The following is a 26,416-nucleotide window of genomic DNA, read 5'->3' as shown; positions in this document are numbered from 1 at the left end:
AGGAGGAGGAGAAAGGAGATTTTGACGACTATGATGATGATGTTTTGCAGCATATATGATGATGACAGTTTGTTGAATAAGAAAAATGAAAATAAAGGTTTAATATCATCCACAAGACCGCTAGCATAGGACGAGGGGAAGAATGGAGTGGCAATGATGACTAAGTGATGGCAGATCTGAGGAGTGTGTGGGATGTGGGATATAATAGTGTTGGGTGGGGGGAGATGACAATGAAGAGATGAATGGCAAAGTTTACAAATGCGTGATGATAACCAGGTTCAGCAGGTGTGTGTGTGTGTGTGTGTGTGTGTGTGTGTGTGTGTGTGTGTGTGTGTGTGTGTGTGTGTGTGTGTGTGTAATTCAGCGGGTCGGGTCGGTCAGGATCACTTGATGGTTGTGATCGTCAGCTTTTACCCTCCCAGAAGGGAGCTGAGAGCTCATATAGTCCGATCTAAGGGCAAGGCTGTGACCTTCACACAAGCACACACCCGTCCCCTTGCTCAAGGGGGACAGTAACCACCCACTTCATCAGTGAAACTTTTCGCAATCTGAGCGAGGCGCGAACTCCCGTCCACCAGTTGTGTGTGTGTGTGTGTGTGTGTGTGTGTGTGTGTGTGTGTGTGTGTGTGTGTGTGTGTGTGTGTGTGTGTGTGTGTGTGTGTGTGTGTGTGTGTGTGTGTGTGTGTGTGTGTGTGTTTATCCGTCCGTTCGTCCATCCATCTGTCCGTCCCAGGGGAACCACCTTGTCGTGTTGGTGGTCTTGCGTACCTCTGTAAATCTGGTCTGCTTGGCCATTCCAGTGGGGGGAGATCCCTTTGGCCTCGGCAGGAGTACAGGGTTACCCTTGCTGGAAGAGCCATCAGCGAGGGGTCAGACTAAGTGCTCCCAAGCCCACTGCCTTGAGGATTACCCTATAGCGTGAGTTAAAGCTACGGTAGTAAACCCCAAACAAAAATATAAGTGAGTGGAGTCCCATGGAAGGCAGGGAATGGCAGGCAGAGCTCCCGGCATACTCCTGAAACCCTTGGCAGCAGATGGTCGTCGTGAGCTTCATGCCATCATCACAGGTTGAGAAAGGCCAAGTCATGTGGTGGTAAGGACTGCCCACCCTCACCATCACACCAAATCTAGTCATTGCGCAGCCTACCACTAAACTCGCCTCTCATTTCATCCTTTCACTAAAATCAAAAGACCTGTGGCAACAGGGCAGGACGATGGTGATAAGTCATGGATGGGGCTGGAATTCGCTAGCTTGAGTCCAGCACATAGACGGCACTGGCAACACATAGTGTAGACCGGAATGATGCCATAGGAGCAGGTCATGCCTTTGGCAGTATCCAGTTCGACCATACAGCCGGAAACGGATGCCCAACTTCTTACCCCTGAAGGGAAGGAGTTTAGAAAAGGTAACCTAAACATTTGCTGTTCCATGCACCACCTGGTTAGAAAAACGCTTCTGTCAAGGCAGCTCACATTGCAGTAAAAAACAAACAGACAAATAAAGAAATCATCTGACTCTTGCCATCTGGAATAAATGAACCTTACTTGATACTGCCAAAGACACACGACCACACACTAGAACTGTCCTTATTGTCCACGAACTGGAAAGATATAAAATTGACATAGCTTCCTTGTCTGAGACATCTCTTAGGAAAGTGCAACCTAATAAATGCAGGAGAAGAGTATACATATTTCTGGAGGGGATACCCAGTCAATGTAAGAAGAAATCATGATGTTGGCTTTGCAGTACAAAGCAACCTACAACTGAAGATCCAAGAGTCACCTATGGGTATTTCAGTGAGGCTGATGTCCTGTTGCATACCACTCATACTGAAGACAAATATACAACTCATCAGTGCCTATGTCCCAACGCTTGACTAAGGACACCGTCAAAGATTCCTTTTATAACTCTCTGGTTACCAACATATGCCCAGTACCACAAAATGACAAGCTGATCCTGCATGGAGAGTTTATTACCAGAGTAAGAAAAGATAATCACCTTTAGCAAGGCATTATAGGCTGATATTGTGTTGGTAATAGCAACAATGTCCTTAGACTGCTTTCCTTATGCTGGGGAAGACAGTCTGGTCATCAACAACACCATTTTACAACTTAAAAATAAACACAAGACCACATCGATGCACTCACGATCTAGACATTGGCATCTAATTGACTATGTCATTGTAAGGCAGCGAGAGCAGAGAGAAGTTCTTATAACCCGAGCTATGAGAGCTGCCGAGCGCTCAACAGACCATAACCTCATACATAACAAACTGCATCTAGTCATCTGCCAACAAATGCGCCGTAGACCATCCTCCTAGAGACTAAACATCTGTTTTTTTTAAAGGATGGGGCAACTTGTAACTCCTCCTGCAATACTCTTGCAGACAATCTCTTTCATTGCCCGCTGCTTTACCCAAACGATAATGTGACAAACTTTGAAACAGGGTGGCTGAACATTAAGACACTGTTTCAATGCACTGCAGAAGAAACCTTAGGCTTTTCCACTCATCCCCATATCCCCATATAGACTGGTTTTATGAAAATGCTGCGGGTATACATGATCGTCTTGCAATGAGGAATAGATCACATAATAACTGGTTGGCTCATTCTAGCTCCTTCACCTTAAAAACTGATTTCCAGGATCTCAGAAGTGAAAACTAGAGAAACCTGCATGACATACGAGAACAAATGGTGGACTGAACAAGAAAAAGAGCTCCAAAGACTTTCTGATTTTAATGACCAACATACCGGTAGCTTCTACAAGCCCATAAGAGCCTTCTATGGGCAACTAAACACAACATAGCGCTTGTTCGATCAGCTGAATGAGAGCTCCTGAATGACAAGCAGGCAATCCTAGAAAGATGGGCACAACATTTCCACACCTTCTTGAATCGAAGAAACCAGACGGAGCGCAGTATCCTTGATAACGCTCCAGGTGCTCCTCAAGTGGCAGATCTTCATGTCCCACCTGCACTTCCAGAAATTGTTCAGGCCATCTGATCTCAATAAAATAACGAAAGGCCTGGCCCTGATGGCCTACCATCTGAACTAATAAAAGAGAATGACCAGATATTCCACCTGCACCTCCATGATCACATACTGAATATCTAGAATCAAGAATGAATTCCATGTGAATGACTTACTTCTGATACTGTAACCATCTATAAGATGAAAGAGGATCACTCAGATTGTGACAGCAGCAGAGGTGTCTCCCTCGTTGTGAATGCTAGCAAAGTACTGGCCAAGATAATGTTATCCAGACTGACGAACAGAACCTCTGACTAAGTCTACATTTCCTGAAACACAATAAGGATTTCGGAAGGAACGAAGCACCTGTAATTATGATCTTTGTTGCTCGACAGACACAAGAGAAATGCCACAAGCAGAACCGTGACGTATATAATGCAATCATCGATTTTGTAAAAGCATTTGACATTATCAAGAGAGAACTTTATGGAATGCTCTTTCAAAATTTGGAATACCAAACAAATTTCTCACCATCCCGAAGAGCTTGCATGTCAACATGAATGCCCGTCTGTCCATAGCTGGGAGCAAATACGAACTCTTCAACGTGGAGGTGGGAGTATAACAAGAATGTGTCCTGGCTACAGTCATTTTCATCATCTATCTCACTGGAATCCCCTTTTTAAGCCATGAACAGATCTACCCTGATGGATGGAATAAAAATCCAGTTCTGTCTTGAGAGTATGCTATTTAATCTCAGACACCTGGAAGCACAATCAAAGGCTGAAGTAGCTCATTTTCTAGAGCTGTAGTATGCTGATGACTGTGCCGTCCTTGGACATACCATAGAAGCTCCACAAAAGAGTCTCACCATCGTCTCTAGCTGATATATCATGCAGTGGAACTTCGAATAAATGTCAATAAAACATAAATAACATCTCAGAGAAGCAACCCAGCAGTCTCTCGCATTTCAGATAAATGACTAAAATGCAAAACGGGTGGAGAATTTTGCCTTCCTTGGATAAGTGCTCACAGATAAACAACACTGATGCAGAAGTCCTTGCCTCCACCTCTTTTGGACGTCTCATATCCAGAGTCTTTGAAAACACCAACTTGAGAACCAAGACGAAGGTCTCAGTGTATAAGGCTGAATGCCTCTGCACCCTCTTATTCGGTGCTGAATCCTGAACACTTACCAGTGTATTATCAAACCGCTTGAGTCGTTTCACATCCGATGCTTACAGCACATCCTAGGACTCACCTGGGAAGATAATGCTTCTTAAGCACTTAAAAATTAATAATCTTATAAAAGATTCACAACACGGTTTTATGAATAATCGATCTTGCTTTACGATTTTCTTGGATTTCTTCTGTGATATACTGTATTCAGTACATACGATGAAACCAAATCCAATGACATCGAAAGTTCCCCATAAAAACATCTTCATAAACTGAATGTACATGGGTTTAGAGGCAATATGCATGGGTGAATCGATAATTGTTTTAGGGGACGTAAATACTGACACATAATAAATGGTACAGAATCAGACTGGAACGATGTTAGTAGTGTTGTGCCACAGACCTCAATACTGAGCCCTATTCTGACTTTCGTATACACAAATGATATAATGATATAGATGAGGGTTTATCTTGAAAAATATCCAAATTTGCTGATGATATTAAAGTTGGAAACAGAGCAGACATACTTACAGAAGCAGGTAATTCAGAGTTAGTGCATTTTTAAAGATGCAATTTATTTTTGTGTCATGGCTGTACAGGAGTTCTTTATGAGCTATGATGATGAAAATTTGTTCACTCTAGTTCGGGTAAGTTGCCATGATTTTTTCAGGGAGGTGAAGGGGCCATCTATGAGTGGCATCCATTGCACTGGAAGCCTCCAGTTATCACTTGTTCTCATAGCATACAAACTGAACAAAGAGCGAGCGAAGTGTAGAATGTAAATACTGTAATTTTGTTATGGTCCAAATTGTGTAGGAGATTATGCCAGCCTCTTTCCCAAACCATTTCAGTCGTCCGACAGGGCCTTTATACGTCACGGTGTCTCAGTTAGTGACACAGCGGAACACCATTTGTTATGGAACTTCATAAGGAACTGAGCTGGCTTGGAGTGGTGTTTATTTGCTAGAGTATCTCCCAAGTGAAATGAGGGCTTCTGGGACCTCCATTTATCACATCCTTCTCGTGACCTTATCTCTCATCCCTGTCTTAACTCGGCCAGTATGACGTCATCATCACATCATCATCATCATCATCATCATCATCATCATCACCATTGTTATTATTAATTATTATTATTATTATTATTATTATTATTATTATTGTCTGTACTGGAAGTCAGCTGAAGAGAATCATTGCTAACTGGAAGGATTAGATATAACTTGGTCAAATCATTCACTGGAGCCTTTTCGATCTCCTCTAAGAAAAGGGCCCTAAGTTCTTGAAAGCTGGGAACTGTTTGGTTGTCCGAGTGCATTTGACGATATACTTTAAAGTTTTTATTGTAAGAGTTACAATAACCACTTCTGACGATAATATTCCTGAAATAAAATGTGTCTATCGTTATTTACTTAGATCAGTTTAAAAACGATGCTTTACAGAGTCTGTCAGGTGGCCTAGATGCATGTAAAATTTTCATTCTTCTACGAAATCTACATAATGCCCCAGTAACAACATATAATTTACCCTAATTTTCCTTAATGTCGGGAAAAAATCAAGGAACTCGTAAAGCTTTGTCAGAAAATGTTGATTTGGCAGGAAAATGAGAATTGCACACGGGTCTAGGCCATCTGGCACACTTTGTAAGGCTTTGTTTTTAAATTAATATGTGCAAGTAACGATACATACATTTTATATGAGCAGTCTTATCGCCAGAAACTGTTAATGTAACCTTTATAATAAAAATTATTTTAAATGCATTTTTTCCAGTGAATGCACTCGGACAACCAATCAGCTACCAGCTTTCCAAAGCGTAAGGTTATTCTCTCTTCAGATTCAATCGAATAGGCTATAGGAAATAGCTCTCCTAAACTGATTATTACAAGAAACACCAAGGCAGTGCAACACCCGCGCCCACCAAGTGGCAGGGCCAGATGTTTGACTTTGCCCTGTAACCTTGACATTTGGTTGATTATTCTTAAATTCAAATTACATCATTCTTGCCTTACCCTTAACCCTTTAACCAACCTTGGTTTAAATCAAACCACAACTGTTTTAACTCACTTTGTTTACTGACCTCAAACATTAACCCTTCCCTTTGACCTCGATGTTTGACTGGTTGTTCTGAAAAATTTAATTTTTGTATGCTTGTTTTAGGCTGAACCCTTCCACAAAGTTTAATCTACTCGTACAGTGGATGGAAACTGTTGAAGTCGATTTTGGCTTGTTACCTTGATTTTCCATATACTGTACTCAGAAACTGCGCCATCTATGTTGGTGATCCATCACCTATGCACCAGGTTTGATCCAAATGACACCAAAACAGTGTGTTGATCTTGCTCCGTGGCCTTGGCTTTCGACCTTTTCTGTGTCATTGATCTTCGATTGGTGGTTCATAAAAACAAGAAATTTACTCCTTGGCTCACCTTTAACAATTCCACCAAGTCTGACTAAAATTGAATTAAAACAGTTTGATTTTTCTAAAACACACACACACACACACACACACACACACACACACACACACACACACACACACACACACACACACACACACACACACACACACACACACACACACACACACACACACACACACACACACACACACACACACACACACACCAAAATATAACACCTGTCTTCGCTTAGCCAATGTGGGTACGATCATCTGGTGTTAGCAAGACAAAAATAAGATATGATATCTTTGGGCTGTTGGAATTAACTCCACTAAATGTTGTCTTTCTACCCACAGGTCCATCGCGAGTGGTGTGGGCTGCAGCGGGTGGTGATGCTGACCTTACCTGCAACGTGACCTCACCCCTCCCAGGAGACTCACCCAGGCTCGTCCTCTGGTACAAGATCGGGGTTCACAAGCCCATATACAGGTAATTCTTTAGGCATTAAGTTCTGATTCCATGATTACAAGATCTGAAACGGCTTAACACCAATTGTATCATCCACATAATAGGTAGGTCTGAGGCATAAGGGTATGATGGAGGAAAGGAGAAGAGAAAAACATAATCTATCTATCTATCTATTGCCAGACGCCTCAGTCCCGTTTGGGGTGGCCACAAACAAATCGCCTCCAAGTCGCCCTGTCCCCCGCCATTTCACTGCCCTGCTCCCAACTCACACCCCCCTCTCTCATATACCTCTCCACCCCATCCCTCCATCTCATCCTCGGCCTCCCCCTCCCTCTTCCCCCCTCCACCTCACTCACATACACTCTCTTCGTCAGTCTTTCACTGTTGAAATAAAAAGTAACTGCAAAGAGAAGAAAGAGGAATGGTTGAATGAAAAATGCCAACAAGTGGAAATATTACAGAGAACTAACACTAGGAAGATGTATAAAGTTATTGAAGTGATAAGTGGAAGAAAAAGAAATGCTAGAAGTTCAGTAATATAAGATAAAAATTGAAACATTTTAATGGATAAACAAGAAGTATTAAAGAGATGGGAGGAATATATTCATGTGCTTTATGATGATGAGAGAGGAGTCAAGCCCGAGACTGACTGTGAAATGAGCGGACCAGTCATTTTAGAAGAGGAAATTCAGAAAGCTATGAGAAAAATGGGTAAGAATAAAGCAGAAGGAGAGGATGAAGTGGTGGTGAGATGATGGAAGCAACCGGATAATTTGGGTTAGAAAAAATAACCGCTTTGGCAAACAGAATATATGATGCTGGATACATCCCAGAACCAATGAGAGAAAGTGTTTTTGTGGCCATACCAAAGAAAAATGGAGCACCGGAATGTGATAAGCATAGAACTGTAAATGTGGTGAGTCAGATGGGGAAAGTATTGTTAAGAGTGATAGGGGGAAGATTAAGACGAAACATAAATACAGTAGCTATGTGGCAATGGAGCAGTATGGATTTCGAAGGAGCAAAGGCGCTAGAAATGCTAGTTTTTGCATTGCGAATGTTGATAGAAAGATCTCTGGAAGACAGAAGTATTTATACTTGTGTTTTGTGGATTTTGAAAAGGCCTTTGACACCGTGAGGCAAGAAGAGATGGTGAGAATGTTGCGAATGGTTGGGGTAGATATTAAGGATATAAGAATCATTGTAAACCTGTATTTGAATAAAAAAGCTGCTCTTAGAGTCGGAGAGGAGAAGACGGAGTGGGTGACTATAAAAAGAGGAGTACGACAGGGATGTGTTCTGTCGCCAGACTTGTTTTCTTTATACGGACAAGTTGTAATGGACGAATTGAAGGAATTGGAAGGGGTCAAGGTTGGTGGTAAGAACATTAATAATCTTAGGTATGCTGATGACACGGTACTGGTAGCGGATTCGGAAGAGAAACTGCAAGAACTGGTGGATAGATTAGTGGAAGCATGTCAGCAGAAAGGGATGAAGATTAACATCAGGGTAACAAAAGCAATGGTACTAACAAAACGGAGAGAAGCGATAAATATCCAACTTAATACCCACGGAAGCTATATAGAGCAGGTGAGAAGTTTCGAATACTCTAGTGCTGTTATATCAGATGACGGAGGAAGTGAGAAAGAAATGGTAAGAAGAATTGGTATTGCTAAAGGAGCTTTCAGACGAATGAGAAAAATTTTAACTAACTTAACATGGATATGAGGACACGAATAAGAGTGTTGAAATGTTTTGTCTTATCAGCGCTATTATACGGGTGCGAAACGTGGTCAGTAAAGAAGAAAATGAGAGAGAGATTACAAGCAGTTGAGGTATGGTTTTTGAGAAGAATGATGCGAATATCATGGATAGAAAAGGTAACAAATGAAGAAGTTCTGAGAAGGGCAGGAGTGGAAAATGAAATGATGAAGAATATAAGGAAAAGACAGGTGGAATTTTTGGGACATGTTATAAGAGTAAAAGAACTTGAAAATAACTGTTTACTTGGAAGAATAGAGGGAAGAAGAACATGAGGAAGACAACGATTAAAGTATATGGATTGTATAAGATACGATATACAAGAAAGAATCAGCAATGTGCAGTTAATCAGGATAGCTGAGGATAGAGGAAGGTGGCGCTTCATGGCCGCTAACGTCACATGACCAGCACTTCGGTAAAAGTAAAGGTATGCCACCATCATTATATGTTCTGAAACAACACAGCAGTGATATCATCTCCCTTACGACCTTGGTCCTTTGGCACTGAATCTTGTATCCATAAGTTCTGAAACGGTTTGTATAATCTCACACAGCCACGCTTCTAAAAATACAGGCGGGTGATCAGCTACAAACTTCCGTATTCATTGCCTTATCTCTCGAAATGAAATAAGAAAACTGCGAATATTCCACATGATCATTACTTCAACAAGTGGAATGTTTTATCAGGCAATGATTTTCACATCCATGGTCACAAGTTCTAAAGCTAAGAGAAAAGAATACAGTGCCTGTTCGCCTATTCACAAGGGCACCTCTTAAACAGTATTTAGGCGTTCTGAATCGCTTTATTATCGATCATATTCTGAGTTGCGTTAGATGCAGTATGTATTGGCTCGAGGCTGGTGTGACTTCCCCCTTGCGGAGGCCTCTAGGTTTATTTTTGAAGATTATTTTTGTAAGTATTGTGAAGGTTTATTATTGTATTTTGAAAGTTTAGTTTTGTACCTAAAATATTCCAAAGCCTTTATATACGATAGTCTTCTTTACTTACATTTTGTTTATTCAGGCATCCGGAACATGATCATTGTCTAGCTGGCCAGGACCATTGTAGTGAAGTAGAGACATTCACTTCAGTTTGGGAGACAACTCATGGAGCGTGATTTGTGCCCCAGCGTTTATCCAGTTAGTACTCACTCCAACCTTTCCTGCCACCCATATCGTCCCTGACAACCCTCTCAGCCCACTCACCTGCTCTCACGCGACGGAGCTTGACAGTTGATAAATGTTCTTGTTGACTGACCCATACTTTGATCATTAATTTGGTTCAGATCATAATTTACTCTTTGGAAAGGGATTTTTTCTGCAAAGAATGTAAGTGAATTATGAACTGTTCTTTTTCATGTACAGTACCATAGTATCTAGCCAATTTGGGAAGATTAATTGTCTAATTTTCAACTGGGCCAGACCTCCATCAAAAAACTTGTTGCCTAAATATTGCAGGAAATATTCTCCTACATTATATACATAATTATACTGTGAAAAGCTTATTATAGTGAGGTAGAGTGGCAGCAGCAATATATCAGTATTACTGCATAAGCAACTGAAAAGAAAGATAATAGTAGAGAGTATGGTAAAAATAGTTTACCCTAGAAAATGAATGACTAGTGTTAGACACAAGTGGAGGATGGCTAGAATCGAAATTTTGTTAGCTGAAGAAAATGTTTTTATGTAATATACCCAGGTCATATGCTAGAGTGCCAGATAGACTGTCTGAGTGCAGCACCTTCCCATGGAAATGAGATAGTGTCACACCCCTCACACTTAAGTACTGGGAAGATAGAATAGAATGTTCTTTAGGTGGAGGTGAAAGTATCGATAGAAAAGGTGGAAATCTCCTAATGATAATAGACATTCGACACTAAGGTAGACTTCTGTATGAACTTGGTTGTAACTGGGTTGTTTTAGGGGATGTCGAAAAATAGAATATCTGTGAAATCCTTCTCGGGAAGAAAAATGCAGAAGGGTTGGCTGATTACTGAAGAGCGGCAAGGTAGAAAGAGAGTGGTTTTGTTGATACTTTTGTGGGAAGAAATGTATGCGATACAAAAATCATAATCCAGGAAGAGTTAATATACGACATATTCTTTGAGTGCATATTCCTCTCTCTCTCTCTCTCTCTCTCTCTCTCTCTCTCTCTCTCTCTCTGTCTCACTGCTTTCACACAATCAATAGGCAGAAATTTACGTCTTCCCCTTCTTCTTGCCACAGCTACGACATGCGTAACAACGGGCCTGCAACCCACTGGAAGAGCGTGGAACTACTGGGTAGCCGCGCCACTTTCCACGCGAAGGGCTCCAGACTGCGAATGGAGAGGGTGAAGGAGGGGGACGCCGGGGACTACTGGTGCAGGGTCGACTTCCGCACCAACCCGACTCTCGTATTTTCCACCAGGCTCAGTGTTATTGGTAGGTATTAGGCGCTTTATTTTCGCCTGATGGAACTGGACCAATCACTGCTTTAATTCTACATCGTGGTTGCGTGGAATTTCATGGTCCTAATTTGTTAGGTAAGAATAAATCCCCATGGTTACAGATCAAAGCATTCTTTCAGTCTTACTACACTTGGCCACCAACTGAACCGGAAGACAGTAGAGATCTTTGACAGGTTAGTACAAATGTTCTGTAATATTAGATATATATTTGCCTCACTAGACCACCAACCTACAGACCTGGAGTGATATTCTCGAACATATTTACGGTAAATTACCAGTCTTAGCTTGGATTTATTTTTGCAGGAAGAATTAAAGGCACGGGAATATTTTGCATCCAATTTGCTTTTCCTTCCTGCAAAACAACACATCTTCATGCAGCTCTTCTCTCGTAAGCGATATTTGTAGGAAGAATAAGAACTGTTTTAAGAATTTGCATTTTCCTTCCCTTGTTGTTTCTTTAAAAACAGATCAGGATTAAGCCGGAATCAAACTTAAATATGTTTATGAACCCCCCACCCGATAGGACACTGTGAAGTAGGAAAGTTTTTTACTGGTAAGTGGTTTGCCTGAGGGAATGGATTACGACTCCTAAATGCTATTAAGCCTAAGTGAATCTCTTTGGTTGCTAAAGCTAGTTAAATCGACCCTGTAATATGACTACACTTGGCCCTCAACTGAACCAAAAGAGGTTAGGGATAATTGTCTGGTTAGAACAAAGGCCGTGTAGTAGCCTCCGAAACTCTTTCGTGTACGGGGTGCTTGGTTGGGTTAGATAAGGTTAGGTTAATTAATAGTTAGGTTTGAGCAAGCCCTGCTGTATCTTCTGAAATACTTTTATCTACGGGGTGTCTGGGTTGAGCTGGGTTAGATTAGGTCAGATTAAGTTAGATTAACCCAGATTACGTCAGACTGAGTTAGATCAGTAATTGTGCGGGGTTGACTTCAGCACCAACTCTACCCTCGTATTCTGCAGAACGATCAGTGTTTAGGTAATAGTCCCTGGTAAAGCTTTGACTGGGTTAGGATATAATTAGTTACGTTATAATTATTAAGTCAGGTAAGACTGGGTTGGGTTGGGTTGGATTATTTTTGTTACGGAAGGTGAACAGAGGAAGAATAGAAAAATCCTTACATCAGATTACAGGCGTCCTCAAAATAGAAAAAAAAAAAAAAAACTAACAGCCGAATATGATCTGCTGTTGGTTGAATTTGGGTCAGAAACTAATCATGGGACACAGGTTCCAATAAGAAGTAGCTCGGAGAATAAACGAATTTCGAAAGGCAGACGTTCTGCAGTATGGCAGTGCGACAATCCGGTCATGAGCGCAATCAATGTCCATGTAACATGGGAGAAAACGTGGAGAGGTGACACAATAGATGCAACTTCGTCTGAGCATTTGCCCAAAAACGTATCTGTGAAATAATGCAAGGAAGGAAACATTCCGTCTTATAATGTAGGGTACGTAGTTCATCGTTAATTGCTGAACTGCTAATTATTCATACAGCTTTATTCTGATTGCTGTACAGTTGTTTCAGTGCAACATCTCCACATCTACTCTACAAGGATGAGCAATATTCGAGCTGAGACCGCACATGACTCTTGTAAATTATAATGAACTACTCGTCAGTGAAGAAGTTACTGATTCCGTACAGTAATCCAGGTTTCACTGAAGTGATCTAACATGAAAGAGGTCCAACTGAGGGTCCTGTTAAGCGAAACACCCAGAGTTTCAATACTTTTGGAGACAGTAATATTGGTTACACTGAAGGCATTTTAGGAATCAGGCAATATCTGTCTTTTGGTAAACTGGATATAATTGGTTTTCCTTGCATTAAATGAGACATTTTTTTTTGTCCCCATTCGGTGATTGAGCTTAGATAAGTCTTGATTAATGGATATTGCTGTGCTGAGTTGGGAGTTAGAGATATCAGACTTTGTGATTGAGTATTTAAGTGCAAGGGAATTGTGAAGCATTGATCTGATATGAATGAATGAGATTATAGGTGACAGACAAGAGATCATTAATATGAATGAGGAACAGAGTTGGAGGCAGGACTGAACCTTGTGGCACACCGGCATTAATTGACTGGACTTGGAATATCCGTCATCTACCTTTACTTTTATATTTTTGTTGCTGAGAGATGAGGATATCAGCAGGACAAAAGATGATATGCCGTAGCAAGGGAGTTTGGATAGCCAGGAACGATGCCACACAGTCATATACTTAAGAAATATCAATGGCTACTGCATGGGTATCTCCGTGTTGGTCAATTGACTGATGGTTATGTGAGTAATGAGATTATATCAACAGTGAATCTTTCGTGGAGAAAACCATACTGACTGTCACAAATTAAGCTGTTGGATTCAAGTTTAACAATGTGCTTATTTAATGACAGTGTCAAACACTTGTCCAAGAGATGTGATGGCTATTGATCTGTAATCAGAGAGAGAAAAAAATACTTCCCTTTCTTGAAAATGGGTAGATGTTGACTTGTTTCTAATAATTATGGAATGAAGATGTACGTATCCATGGTCTGAATATTTTAACTAGAACAGGAGCATGTTTAGGGGAACAATTTTTCAGAACTAGTGGAGGAATTCCTTTTGGACCAGGAGCATTGTCGATTAGCAAATTGACTAGGATAGATTTTATGTGCGAGGTGCTACCCAAAAATTCTCGAAATTTTAAAGCAGGGTGGAAACCGCTCATCATACGCTGTGTGGATGCTAGGTGGCAGTGCACGCACCTTTTGCTTGTTAGTGAGTCAAGTGGCATCGTGCAGGGTGGATGCATTTGCTGTATGTGTGTCTGATTTTATCGTTCTGTTTGGGTTAGTTTGCGAATTTTGTGATCTGAAAAATCGAGAATGTGAAAGAGCAATGTGTGTGCATTAAATTTAATGTGAAACTCGGGAAGTACACGGCAGAAACTCATAAAATGTTAAAACAACGATTTAATGACAATGCTTTTGGGGTTACACAAACCTGCGACAGGTTTTAGCATTTTAAAAATGGACGAATGTCAATGGATGACGATGCTCATTCTGGTCACCCTTTCACCAGCTCAGCTCCTGACAAAGAGGCCAAAGTTCGTGCAACCATCCTCGAAGATCGCAGGAGGACAATCCACGATATTCGTGATATTGTTAGCCTATCGTATGGAACTTGTCAACTCATTTTGTCTGGCGACTTGAGGTGAAAACATCCGGACAAGTGGCGCACAAACAAATGGGTGTTTCACCATGACAGTTCACCCAAGCACGCAGCCCTTGTTGTTCAGCAGTTTTTGACATAAAAACCATGCCGGATGTCCCCTATCTCCCTTATTCACCAGATTTGGCCCTTATGATTTTCTTCTCTTTCGCCGAAATTGAAAATCCAGCTGAAAGGACTAAGATTTGACACCAATGAGAAGATCCAGGAGAAAAACGCAGTAGGTTCTGAACAAGATGATGTTCAACGACTTCCAGAATGCCTTCCAATCGTAAGAGAAGTACTAGGTTTGATGTGTGCACGTCCGAGGAGACTGAAGGGGACGGTGGTGATTAGGACGGTAAGTTTTTTCTGACTTTAGTCAGATTTCGGGAACATTTGAGTAGCACTTCATAACTAGTCTGTATCTTTAGTGAAGTAATTTCGGGAGTCAAGTTTTAGTACTTGAACATTCTGACTGGCTTCCTCTTAGGTAAAATTTCTGGCAAACGTGCAGGCGAAATTGTTAGTTTTTCCACAGTGGTCATTTACAGTGTTTCCATATGCAGATCTTAGTGGAGGAATGGATGATGGCTGGTTAAAGTTATTAGTGAAAGAACGGACACTTAACCAGAATATTCTGTTGTCATTAGGACTGTATGACAGCCTGGATGCTTGGTTGTGAAGAAAGATGGATTTGGAGTGATTTATTACTGTTTGTCCATGGTTCCTAGCAATTTTAAAGTGATTCACAGATTCAGTAGTTTTTGACTTTAAGTAAAGGTTGTATGCTAAAGACTTTTGGGTCGTTACTGTAGCAGAGTAGCTGTCGAAGTATTTGGGGGAGTCCAATCTTTTAGTAGATAGTTGACTGGGTATGAACAACAGCTTGCATTACGTCACAGGCTGCATTTGGAACACTTATACACAGGATGGTCAATATATAGGCCTCCGCTAGAAACTCATCTGGCGGTATCTTATATATATAAGTAGATGATGTATATTCCAATTTCCACTCAGTTAACGCCGGCGAGCTGCAGGGGTCAGTTCTGGCGCCAACCCTATTCCTGGTTCATATTAATGATCTCTTATCTGTAACCCACAATTCCATCCATTCATTTGCAGATGACTCAACACTAAATAGTTCATTCACACTCAGACATCTATTTACAAAGTCTAATATCTCTACCTCTCAACTCAGTACAGCCATCTCCTTAAATCAAGACCTATCTACAATCAGTGAATGGGGACAAAACAACCTTGTCTCTTCTAATGCTAGTAAAACTAAATATATACAATTTTCTAATAGACAGATATTGCCAGTTTCGTACATTACCTTCAGTGCTACTAATATTCCCATCTCCAAAAGTATTGAAATTCTTGGCATCTCACTTAACAATGCCCTCAGCTGGACCTCTCATGTTAGATCACTTGCTATAACCGCTTCTAAGAAACTTTGGTTATTGTACAGAGTCCGTAACTTCTTCGCTGATGAGCAGTTGGCTATAATTTATGAGTCATGTGCACTCTCAGCTTGAATATTACTCACCCTTGTGGAATGAGAGGTTGCATTAAAACAACTAGATAAAATTCAGAACAAAGCTGTTAGAATTATTAACAACCCTGCCATTACAAATAAACTACCTCCCCTGCAAGTAAGAAGGAATGTTGCCTCCCTTGCATTATTTTACAGATATTTTTTTGGCAAATGCTCAGACGAAGTTGCGCCCATGGTGCCACCCCTCCATGCCTTCCCTCGTGTTACTCGGCCATCTGGTAGCACTCATGACTGGAATGTCACTCAGCCATATTGCAGAACTTCTGCCTATCAAAATTCTTTCATTCCCCGAACTGCATCTCTCTGGAACTCGCTTCCCCAGAGTTGTTTCCCTCCAAATTTCAACCCACAGCTGTTCAAGTCTAACTGTTACAGATATTTTATGAACAGAGGACACCAGTAATCTGGTGTACGGATTATTTTTTTTTATTGTTTTTCCTTCCTCCGTTCTGTTATTAAAAAAAAAAGAATATTGCAGAGGCGGCTCAGTCTGCTGGTGTGGGTGTGAGTGTGGCAGTGGGAGTACGAAATGAATAACTGACGCAAAACGGACATATATAAGCAGAGTGAGCTTTCCCCGCAACACCTGAGAAGTCGCGAGTTGGAGTGAAACAGGAGCATTGTATAAAGACCATCCATTATTTTTTAAGACCATACTCACATAGAGTACTGATATTTCATGTACATACCTGGCATTGCTTGATGGAAGCAATAAAAGAAAATTGTCATTGTCTGTCACCAATATCATCCACGGTTATTACAACCGCTGATGACACCCCAACACGACTGTCAAACTATCATGACAACTGTCACAACAGTCATCATCATGACTGCCATCATCATCAATAACACTACTACAAACACCATTCAAAATATTTTGAGTTTTCATCCATCCATCCATCATCCAATCCTACATTGCTCCAAGAGGAGCGTAGGAGCCTGGGTCTAGGCAGTTGGTCTCGACATTAAAGATGAGAGTGACCAGCCTCACTCATCCCTGAGTGGCATTACATGAGCAATCAACCCCAACCACCCCTTGGATATAAACCTTCACCGGCTCAATCCGACTGGAGCGCAGTAATTACCCACTAAACCACCAGGTGCCAAAATTTGGTTATATGGTTACCACCTAGCATAGTAAATGGTTTTCTGGCGTACAGGAAACCATTAGGCTTGTCACTCAGTGTAGAGTCACCTACAGGCAGAAGGAAAAGGAAAGAATGAAGGAAAGAAAGACAGAAGAGGGAGTGTAAAGTCACCCGTAGGCAGAAGGACAAGGAAAGAATGAAGGATAGAAAGACAGAAGAGGATGGAAGGAAAGGAGGATGGAAGAGAGGAAAGGGCAGATACCCGAGAGCAGCAATACATCGAGTGAGTGGATGGTGAGCGCCCCCACCTACCACTAATTTTGAGTTTTAAGTCAAAGAATTAAGAATAATATTGCTCATACATCAAAGAATTATGAATAATATTGCTCATACATTTGTGGTAGGTGGGGGCACTCACCATCCACTCACATGATGTGCTCTCGGGTGTCTGCCCTTTCCTCTCCTCCATCCTTCTTTCCATCCATCCTCTTCTGTCTTTCTTTCCTTCATTCTTTCCTCTTTCTTCTGCCTGCTGGTGACTTTACACTCTCTCTTGTGTCTTTCTTTCCTTCATTCTTTCATCTTTCTTCTGCCTGTGGGTGACTCTACACTGAGTGACTAGCCAAATGGTTTCCTGTACACCAGGAAATCATTTACTACGCTAGGTGGTAACCATATAACCAAATTTTGGCTCCTGGTGGTTTAGTGGGTAATAAAGGTGCTCCAGTCGGATTGAGCAGGCGAAGGTTTATATCCAAGGGGTGGTTGGGGTTTATTGCTCCCGTAATGCCACTCAAGGATGAGTGAGGCTGGTCACTCTCATCTTAAATGCTAGGACCAACTTTCCTACCCCCGGGCTCCTACTCTCCTCATGGGGCAACGTAGGATTAGATGATGGATGGATGGATGGATTGCTCATACATACTTAAGAGCCCGAAAGCAAATAGCTCATGTTCTCCAGGATACCCAGTTTGACTGTGTAGCAGTTTTGGGGTAGCTGGTTTACTGAAATAAGGAGATAGTTCTGCACAGGCTCTGGTTGTAACCAGGAACCCAAATCAGAATAATTTACATTCACCACGAGGACTAGCTTGGTTATCGTGTCAGGTGTGGTGGCAACCGGCAACTACCATTCCTGTTTGTGCTTAAATGTGCATTCAGAAGTGTGGCAAAAGAAAATTGAAATTATCTTGTAGAGAAATGCCCTGTGTTTACTGCAATCTTCTCAAAATGCGTCCTTAATGAATTCACTTCCATTTACTTTGTAATATTCCATTATACTGACGTTGCTATGTCTATTCCTATTCTCCTATAACATATTTCCACTTTACTGTAATATTTCATTAGGACCTTATTACATTAACAGTTATTTAATAAATAGCTCTCTTTACAAATATTTACAGAGCAGTCCCTATAGTACTGACGTTTCTATGTATCGTCTTGATCTCTTATGTCTCCCCACCACGTAACAGTATTGGGCACCTCCATTAACACCCCACTACAGTAATCTCTCACTTTTACCCACCAAGTAACTCTCTCACTCCCACAGTGCCACCTGAGAGCCTAAAAATCTACAGCGATGAAGGCGACGAGGTGAATGGCCGCATTGGACCCTTCCTGGTGGGAGACAGCCTCTCTCTGAACTGTCGCGTTACAGGGGGAGCACCACCCCCTTCCGTCACCTGGTGGGACGGGGAGAAGTTGCTGGATATAGGGATGGAGGGTGAGGGGGAACGGGAGGAGCAAGAGAGGATTGAGAGTGAGGAGGAGCAGGAGAAAGAAAGGGTCATCACCAGCTCCCTGACCCTGAATGAACTCTCGCGGGAAGACCTCCACCGAGTGCTGACCTGCCGTGCCTCCAACACCAACCTCACCACGCCACTCACTGCCTCAGTCATACTTAACATGAACTGTAAGTTAATACAGTTTTATTCTCTCTCTCTCTCTCTCTCTCTCTCTCTCTCTCTCTCCCTTCCTCCATATTGGCAGTTTTCCCTCGAAGCAGTACACCAGTGCATGGGTAGACTGAAATGCATCACTGTCTGACCAAAAGATTATAATTATGTTCTGAATGATGACGTCTTTCAAACTGTGTGAATGATTGTCTGTCCTGTTTCATTAGGTACAATGTCTCAGGATGATGATGATAATGATGATGATGGTGACGAAAAAGTCTTCACTTTTAGATTAAGGAAGGACTGTCCGAGATATATTCTCTGCGTGCATCAATACCATCAACACCTGGACACCTTATGTTTTAGTTCCACTGCCTCCAACTCCTCCCTCAGTTCTCCCACTGTGGCCACGCATTCTTGGTGCGTAAGGTGTGGTGAGTACGGGCCGTCCCTATGATACAGTGTCAGGCTGTGACATAACATTTCTTAAATATGTCAGCTCCATCCACACCTGGACACCCCATGAGCTAACTCCACCCTAATTCCGCCACAATGCACACATACCCTCGGTGAGTTTAGTGCAGTGAGTGTAGACCGTCCTTACAATATAAGTAAGAGGTAGTGGGGTAATAGTACTTTATATATAAATAAGCTACATGTCAACACTCTAGTTTTTCAACTCCACTACTGCCTGCTCCCCCAGTCCCACTATTGCGGACACATTTCCTTTGTGAGAGAGGTGTGGTGACTGCAACTCGTTCCTGTGAGATGAAGTGTGAGGTTGAGGGGTAGTTGTTCTTTACATGTATCAGTTCAATCCATATTTACCCTATTTTCTAACAACACTATCGCCTGTTGGCCCATTTCCAACACCATGGATGCCAGTTTTTGATGAGAGAGGTCTGGTAAAAGTATGCAGTTATGGTGCTGCTGTTCGATATAAGTGTCAGTTTGATCCATATTTCAACACCCTATGGGCTAGCTCCATTACCACTAACTCGTCCCCAGTGTCCTCTTTATGGACGGTCATCCTTGGTGAGAGAGGCCCAGTGAGCGTAGGCTGTCCTTTCAATATAAAGTGTGACATAGTGGAGTATACGTTCTCTGTATGTGTCAGTGTAAGAATATTTGAAACCCCTAATTTCTAACTCCATTACCACATACTTTCCCAATTACCGCACTATGGACTGGTATCCTAGGTGAGTGAGGTGCGATGAATGCAGTCGATCCCCATGACATGAAGTGTGATATTGTGGAGTAGTTGTTCTAAATAAGTATGTTCGATCCATATTTTAACACCCAATGAACTAAGTCCACTACTGCCTACCTCCTCCAGTTCCCCAATTATGGACGCGTATCGTTGGTGAGAGAGGTGCAGTGAGTGCTGGCCGCCCCTATGACATAAAGTGTGAGGCGGTGGGAGGGCGACCCGCTCCTCGCATATCCTGGCTGCTCAACAACACACCCCTCACCACACACTCCCATCAGGTGAGGCATCAGGTAGGTGACACACACAGAGTGTGAGTGAAGGGAAAGCAGCAGATAAGATGCTATAGCATGTTCACACAAAGTTGAGTAAGAGTACAGCCATAAGCTAAATTTGGCCGACAGTCCTCTGCAGGCACTGTCTGGCCTTCCATATTTCTCAGCTCTTCACAAACGATAAAGGGAATTCTTCAACCTTATATTTGTTTAGTGGCAGTTTCATATTGCTGTCACATAAGAATACTTCATATGAATCCTTCCACTGCCACAGCCGGCAGAGAAGTGTTGCCAAACATTTTCTCATGACTATACGTGACGATTATGAAGGCATGTAGAAGTGAAGGATTATACCCTCTTATTGCAACTGTATTATACTTGTGAAGGCACAATAGTTAGTCTGTTAATATCATTATTTTTAAGCGATCATCCCATCTGTATCAATGTTCATTTTGTCAAAATATGTTACCACATTACCACTCTCTTTTATTGCAGCCTCATCCATTGTTCCTATTCTCTTCTCACACTATGCCTTTCTAAGTAGTACATTGCTCTTCGCTGTTATGAAATTCCAACATCATTGACTGATTCTTCGTTTTTATTGACAACAGTTTTCCATTTTCATAAGTTCCACAAATTAATAAGAACCTTTAAGACAACGAAATATTTAGGAATATAAACTTTTATCAGAAGTATAGATTTATTCGGTTTTATTCAGATATATGGTGGGGAATCAAAACTCATACGTGATGGCAAAGAACCTTTATGTTTTGTGTCGTGAGGGCCAGAGGTTATGCACTTTGTTGTTTCATATTGTTAAACTTTTTTAAACTATTTATTTACAGAAAACTCACTTATGCTTTGCGTTTACAGTCTCTTCACAGTTTATAGTCACTGATAAACAGATTTTAACCTTTTTAGCCAGAGGACGTCATTCTTGTCCTATTCTTCTCAAAAACGGGTTATTAGTTTATTCAACTTTGGCGACATTGTCAAACTGAATAGGTTACATGTTGCCTTCATTAACGATGTCAATAAGAGAGGCTGTTCGTAAGTTAAATAAACTCTTTAAAAAAATAATAATAATAAACGGGTCATCCCATTCGATAGGGGCTTTGACACAGAATTTATCACCAAATAATACCAGGAGTCGCAAACAAACTAATGAAAATATTACAGTCCCAGGAATTATATAGTACAGAAACTTTTATTTTTCCTGCATAAACAAATCTTGTTAGACATTTTGCTTTACAGGAAAGACAAGGCCGGTAGAGCATGGAAATTTCTGTTGTTTGTGGCCAGACCCTCCCAAGGGTCGGCCTAGGAACGCTAATGTCACAGACATCGGTTTATTGATGAGCCAGTTTGATATTATTCCTTCCCAGCTCCTCGAGAGCCCTCAAGAGAGTTACAGGGACCTTGCTAGTAACCCCGTAGATGATCACCAGAGCCTACCACGTTTTAAGTCCTTTGAGGGGCTTTTTTTTTTTTTTTTAGATACTTTTGCTTTTTTGGTTCAAGAGCTCTGTGAAATACAGGTGGACCTTCACACAGACTTTTACTAGTGTTTTTTTACCTGAATGTGTTATCTTTCTAGGTCTGAGTTAGCGCTTTCCCAAAAGATACGAAAGGGAATAGCTCAGATGTTCTTGTTCTTACTACAAAAACAAGTCAAGATTGTGAGAGAGATAGATTATAAGTATGAAGAGGTATCAAGTCCCAGAATTGTAACACGCCCCTCATAGCCACAACTTGGTATTCCGAACAGGTTCGCGATGATGGTAATGTGAGTGTGAGTGAGCTGCGATGGACCCCCAGTGTGAGAGACCAGGGTCGGGTGCTGACATGTCGAGCACAGTCACCGCTGCCAAACTCAACCCCACTCACTGACTTGTGGAAACTGCAGGTTCACTGTGAGTTTGACCATTTTATAAGTGACATACGAGGTGTTATAACGTCTTACTTACCGAGTAATACTGAACAGAGCATCTCAGTTTCTCATGTATGTTATTGACGCAAACTATGTTGATGTTGTTGTTGTTGCTGTTTAACCCTCTCTGTTTAGCTGAGGAGATCCATTGATCATACATAAGTAACTGCTTCTGTGGGGCCGTCTCACAGGCATGGTAGGATCCGGCGCCTCCTTCTGACAGACAGCGCCTTACCTAGTGGGACCACAGTTCTTCCCACGGCTGGGAAATATAAAAAAGTCTGATTTAGGGGTAGACACCGCATCTGCTAGACCCAGGGTGCACAATACCACCACATGTAGGCTCATCACCGCAGGGAAGCTATTCAGTAGCAAAAATATCATATAGGATGTAAACAGCATGGAAAATAATGTTGCTTTATAAGTTGTATTTTACCAGATAAATCGCAAAGGAGCAAGTGATACATAGCCTCCTATGCCACCTGCAGTATGTTTATCAGTCTCAAATCCGTATTCCAAGTGGCACAGGAAGCTTAGTAACCAACAGTTCACAAGAAATACATTTTGTTTATTTGACTTTTAAATATTTTCTTGTTTTTGTATATATATGTGGGAGGTTCTATAAAAAGAAAAAAAAAATCATCTTGTATGTTTATTGCGTTTATGCAAGTATCGAGTTATTTTTGTAGTCTGGGTGGTGGTGTGTGTGTGAAAAGAAAGGTGAGAGATGGTATTTTTAGGCTGTAACCAGATAAGGGTACTTATTTGTGTGTATGGGCCGAACCGCAGCTACTAAAATTCATTAAGCCTTGCGATTAGCACCTCACAGGAGGGGATTAGAGTGAAGGGAAGGGAAGGTTTACCACCCATCTATTCAACACATGAACACCTCAGATATTGCTGAAATGCATGTGCAAAACAAGAAATATGTAAAATGATCAAAATCAGTACAAAATATGTGAACTTCTATTGGCACCTGGTGTTTTTTGGTGCCTGGTGGTTTAGTGGGTGATTGAGGCTCTCCAGTCGGATTGAGCCAGTGCAGGTTTATATTCAGGGGGTGGTTGGGGTTTGTTGTTCGTGTGATGTCACCTAGGGATGAGTGAGGCTGGTCGCTCTCATCTTGAATGTCGGAACCAGCTTGCCTAGCACCGGGCTTCTACGTTGCTAGTGAGGCATCGGGATTAGATGATGAATGAATGAATGAACTAAGTATTAATATCATGATTATGATTTTTCTCGATTCGGTGGGTGGTGGTGCATGGCCATTTTTAGTTGGTGGAGCGATTTGTCTGGTTAATTCCGAACGAGACTCTGGCCTATTAACTAGTCGACAGATCTTCATTAATTGGTGTCCAGTTTGCAACTTCATAGAGGGATAAGTGGTAATTCATGCTCAACCACCGGTGACAACAGGCTTCGCCATGCAAGTCCTTCCTGTAAGCCAAGAAACCATTTACAACGCTGGGTGATATTCATATATCCAAACCATACGTGCTCCCTATGTGTCAGGTGGGTTGGTGGAGGATTAGTGCCCCTCCCTGTAAAACAAATAACTCAGAGTCATTGGCCACCCCATGCGGGATTATGGCGTCTGGCAATAGATAGATAGATAGATAGTATATATATCATTCCATTCTTGACATACTTTGTATCAGCTAAATAAAAGAGGAAGCTGAGAGGTAATGAACAAAATAAATTGATAAAGAAATGGTGTTACAGAATCTCCAGAGCAACTTATGGTACGACCCTCAAATTTTTAAACTAAACTTATTTTTCCCTGCCTTTCTTGCTGCTGCGAGGCAGTTTTACTCGTGGAAGCTCCACGTCCAGTGTGAAACACACTTTGGACACATTGGTCATTCTGATCTCAAACCCTTAAATCGTTTTATCCTGCCATTTCCAGGCAGTTGTAATCAGCTTCAAGAGACTTATAGGAATGAAGACATTGGATAAGATGTTCTTAAAGTAGTGGCTCGATACCCCCAGGGGATATCAAAATGGGGTCTTTTGGATGTCCAGAAAGGCATCGTGAAAATAAATGAACGATTCTTGTCTGATAACTAAACAATTTGTATATATATATATATATATATATATATATATATATAGAGAGAGAGAGAGAGAGAGAGAGAGAGAGAGAGAGAGAGAGAGAGAGAGAGAGAGAGAGAGAGAGAGAGAGAGAATTCAGCTGTTTGTTCCCAGCCATTCTCTTTCCTCTACAGAAAATTGGTAGAGAGAGGGGTATCACGTTGACTTGAACTTGTACCTGGGTGTGCTGCAGCAGAAAAGTTTAACAAACACTGCATTAAGGCGCGATTCCACCGGGGCAACATTTTGGCAACATGTGGCATGCTACATTGTCGCATAGGCCAAGTATGTTCCAACCAGTTCAACACAAGGCAACATGTAGCATGCGACTTTGTGGCATGCAACAGGTGGCAACAAGTTGCCCGTAGAACGTGACGCATGCGACAAGATTAAGCCTGTTGCCTAGTGTTGCCCGCCTTCCCACCAGTCGCGGGAAGGATTCGATGATGAAAGCAACAAGATGAATTGGTCTCAAGAATAAAACCGTAGAATTTATAGAAGAATATGGAAAACTTGTGGTTCTATGGGATATACGCTTGGAACAATACAAGAATAACCAGGCTAAACTAGATTCACTGCGGGGATTAGCCAAGAACACACACACACTCTCTCTCTCGACTTTTGTTTTGTCGCTTTTCCTCTCTCTTCCCTACTTCTCTCCGTTCCCCCCCCCCTCTCTCTCTCTCTCCCCGCCAGTCCTAATACTGTGCCAACACTAGCAAATCTTTCATCTGTTACATTATTCTCTCCTGTCTCTTGTTAAGCTAAGGTATGGTACATCATAAAATTTTTGCATTCGTGCCTTCTTCTTGACGGCGGGCACTCAGCACTCGTCTTTCTATACATTCAAACCATTTGATAAGTTATTCGGCAATGTGTGTGTGTGTGTGTGTGTGTGTATGTATGTTTTACGCGGTATCTACTTGTATGATTTTTTGTTAAGCTCTGTCTGTCTACCTATCTGTCTGTCTGTCTGTTACATCGTGTTGACAACTGGCTCAGTTTTTGTTGAATCGGTGGAAATGGTTTTGTGGTATTCAGCATAAACACTGGCATGTGGCATGCTACATGAAACAACAATGTTGACTTGTTGCAGTCAACATGTATCATGGTTGAATGCCGCATTCAACATACATGTTGAAAGCCAGGCAAGTCGCATGCTACATGTTGCCTATTTTGCCCCGGTGGAATCGCGCCTTTAGATATAACCTTCATTTACCCCTTTGCTACAAGAGGTCTTCCCAAAGCTGAAAAATATTGTTTGGAGGTATCAGAAATCATACCACTAAATTATGTTAGCAGATTAAAGGGTAAATAAAATCACACACACACACACACACACACACACACACACACGACTCATTGACTCGAGGAAAGTGCAGGTGAACTCGTTGACAAATTACGGTTTCTATTCCAGACTGATCGCTTGTTTACGTGTTACTGTTTTGCTGTTTCATACTTGATGAAAGATTATTGTTGTTTAATTTTAACGTTCTGTGTGTGTGTGTGTGTGTGTGTGTGTGTGTGTGTGTGTGTGTGTGTGTGTGTGTGTGTGATTTTCCCCCCCCCCGGGAACCTCCTTGTCGTGGTAGCAAGTGTCGGAAACCCCTGCATAATGAGATCTCGCTCCACCAGCCATGAGAATGGTCTGAAGATGTTCCCACGAAGGAAAAGAAACGTCACCAATACAATAACAACTGGACAGCTACCCAGAAGTCTAAATGAAAATCAGCGTAGCATAGCCCAAGGCATCGAAAGCACTGAGCAGAAATGAAGTAGTGCAGATGCAGGAGCTGCATTCAACCACATTTGCGTACAAGAAAAAATCTCTCTCTCTCTCTCTCTCTCTCTCTCTCTCTCTCTCTCTCTCTCTCTCTCTCCACACACACACACATACCCAAATATATATATATATATATATATATATATATATATATATATATATATATATGTATGGGGA

General features: G+C 41.7%; 1 protein-coding gene across 1 annotated transcript in view; it reads left to right on the top strand.

Moving 5' to 3' along the window:
• The first annotated feature begins 988 nt into the window (after nucleotides 1-988).
• LOC145418026 (nephrin-like) overlaps nucleotides 989-26,416 on the top strand; it is a 194,645-nt gene continuing 169,217 nt past the window's right edge. Inside the window, exons 1-6 of the mRNA XM_080286561.1 lie at nucleotides 989-1,067; nucleotides 6,899-7,031; nucleotides 10,997-11,193; nucleotides 18,608-18,970; nucleotides 20,290-20,441; nucleotides 22,204-22,348. Of these exons, the coding sequence (XP_080142687.1) occupies nucleotides 989-1,067; nucleotides 6,899-7,031; nucleotides 10,997-11,193; nucleotides 18,608-18,970; nucleotides 20,290-20,441; nucleotides 22,204-22,348 (1,069 nt within the window). The remainder of the gene's footprint in view (nucleotides 1,068-6,898; nucleotides 7,032-10,996; nucleotides 11,194-18,607; nucleotides 18,971-20,289; nucleotides 20,442-22,203; nucleotides 22,349-26,416) is intronic.

Source organism: Coenobita brevimanus, chromosome 112 (assembly GCF_032717465.1).
Source record: "Coenobita brevimanus isolate Jiangsu-jjx chromosome 112, ASM3271746v2, whole genome shotgun sequence".
Taxonomy (NCBI): Eukaryota; Metazoa; Arthropoda; class Malacostraca; order Decapoda; family Coenobitidae; genus Coenobita; species Coenobita brevimanus.
Note: the sequence above shows the minus strand (reverse complement) of the source record. Positions and strands in the feature narration are given on the sequence as shown.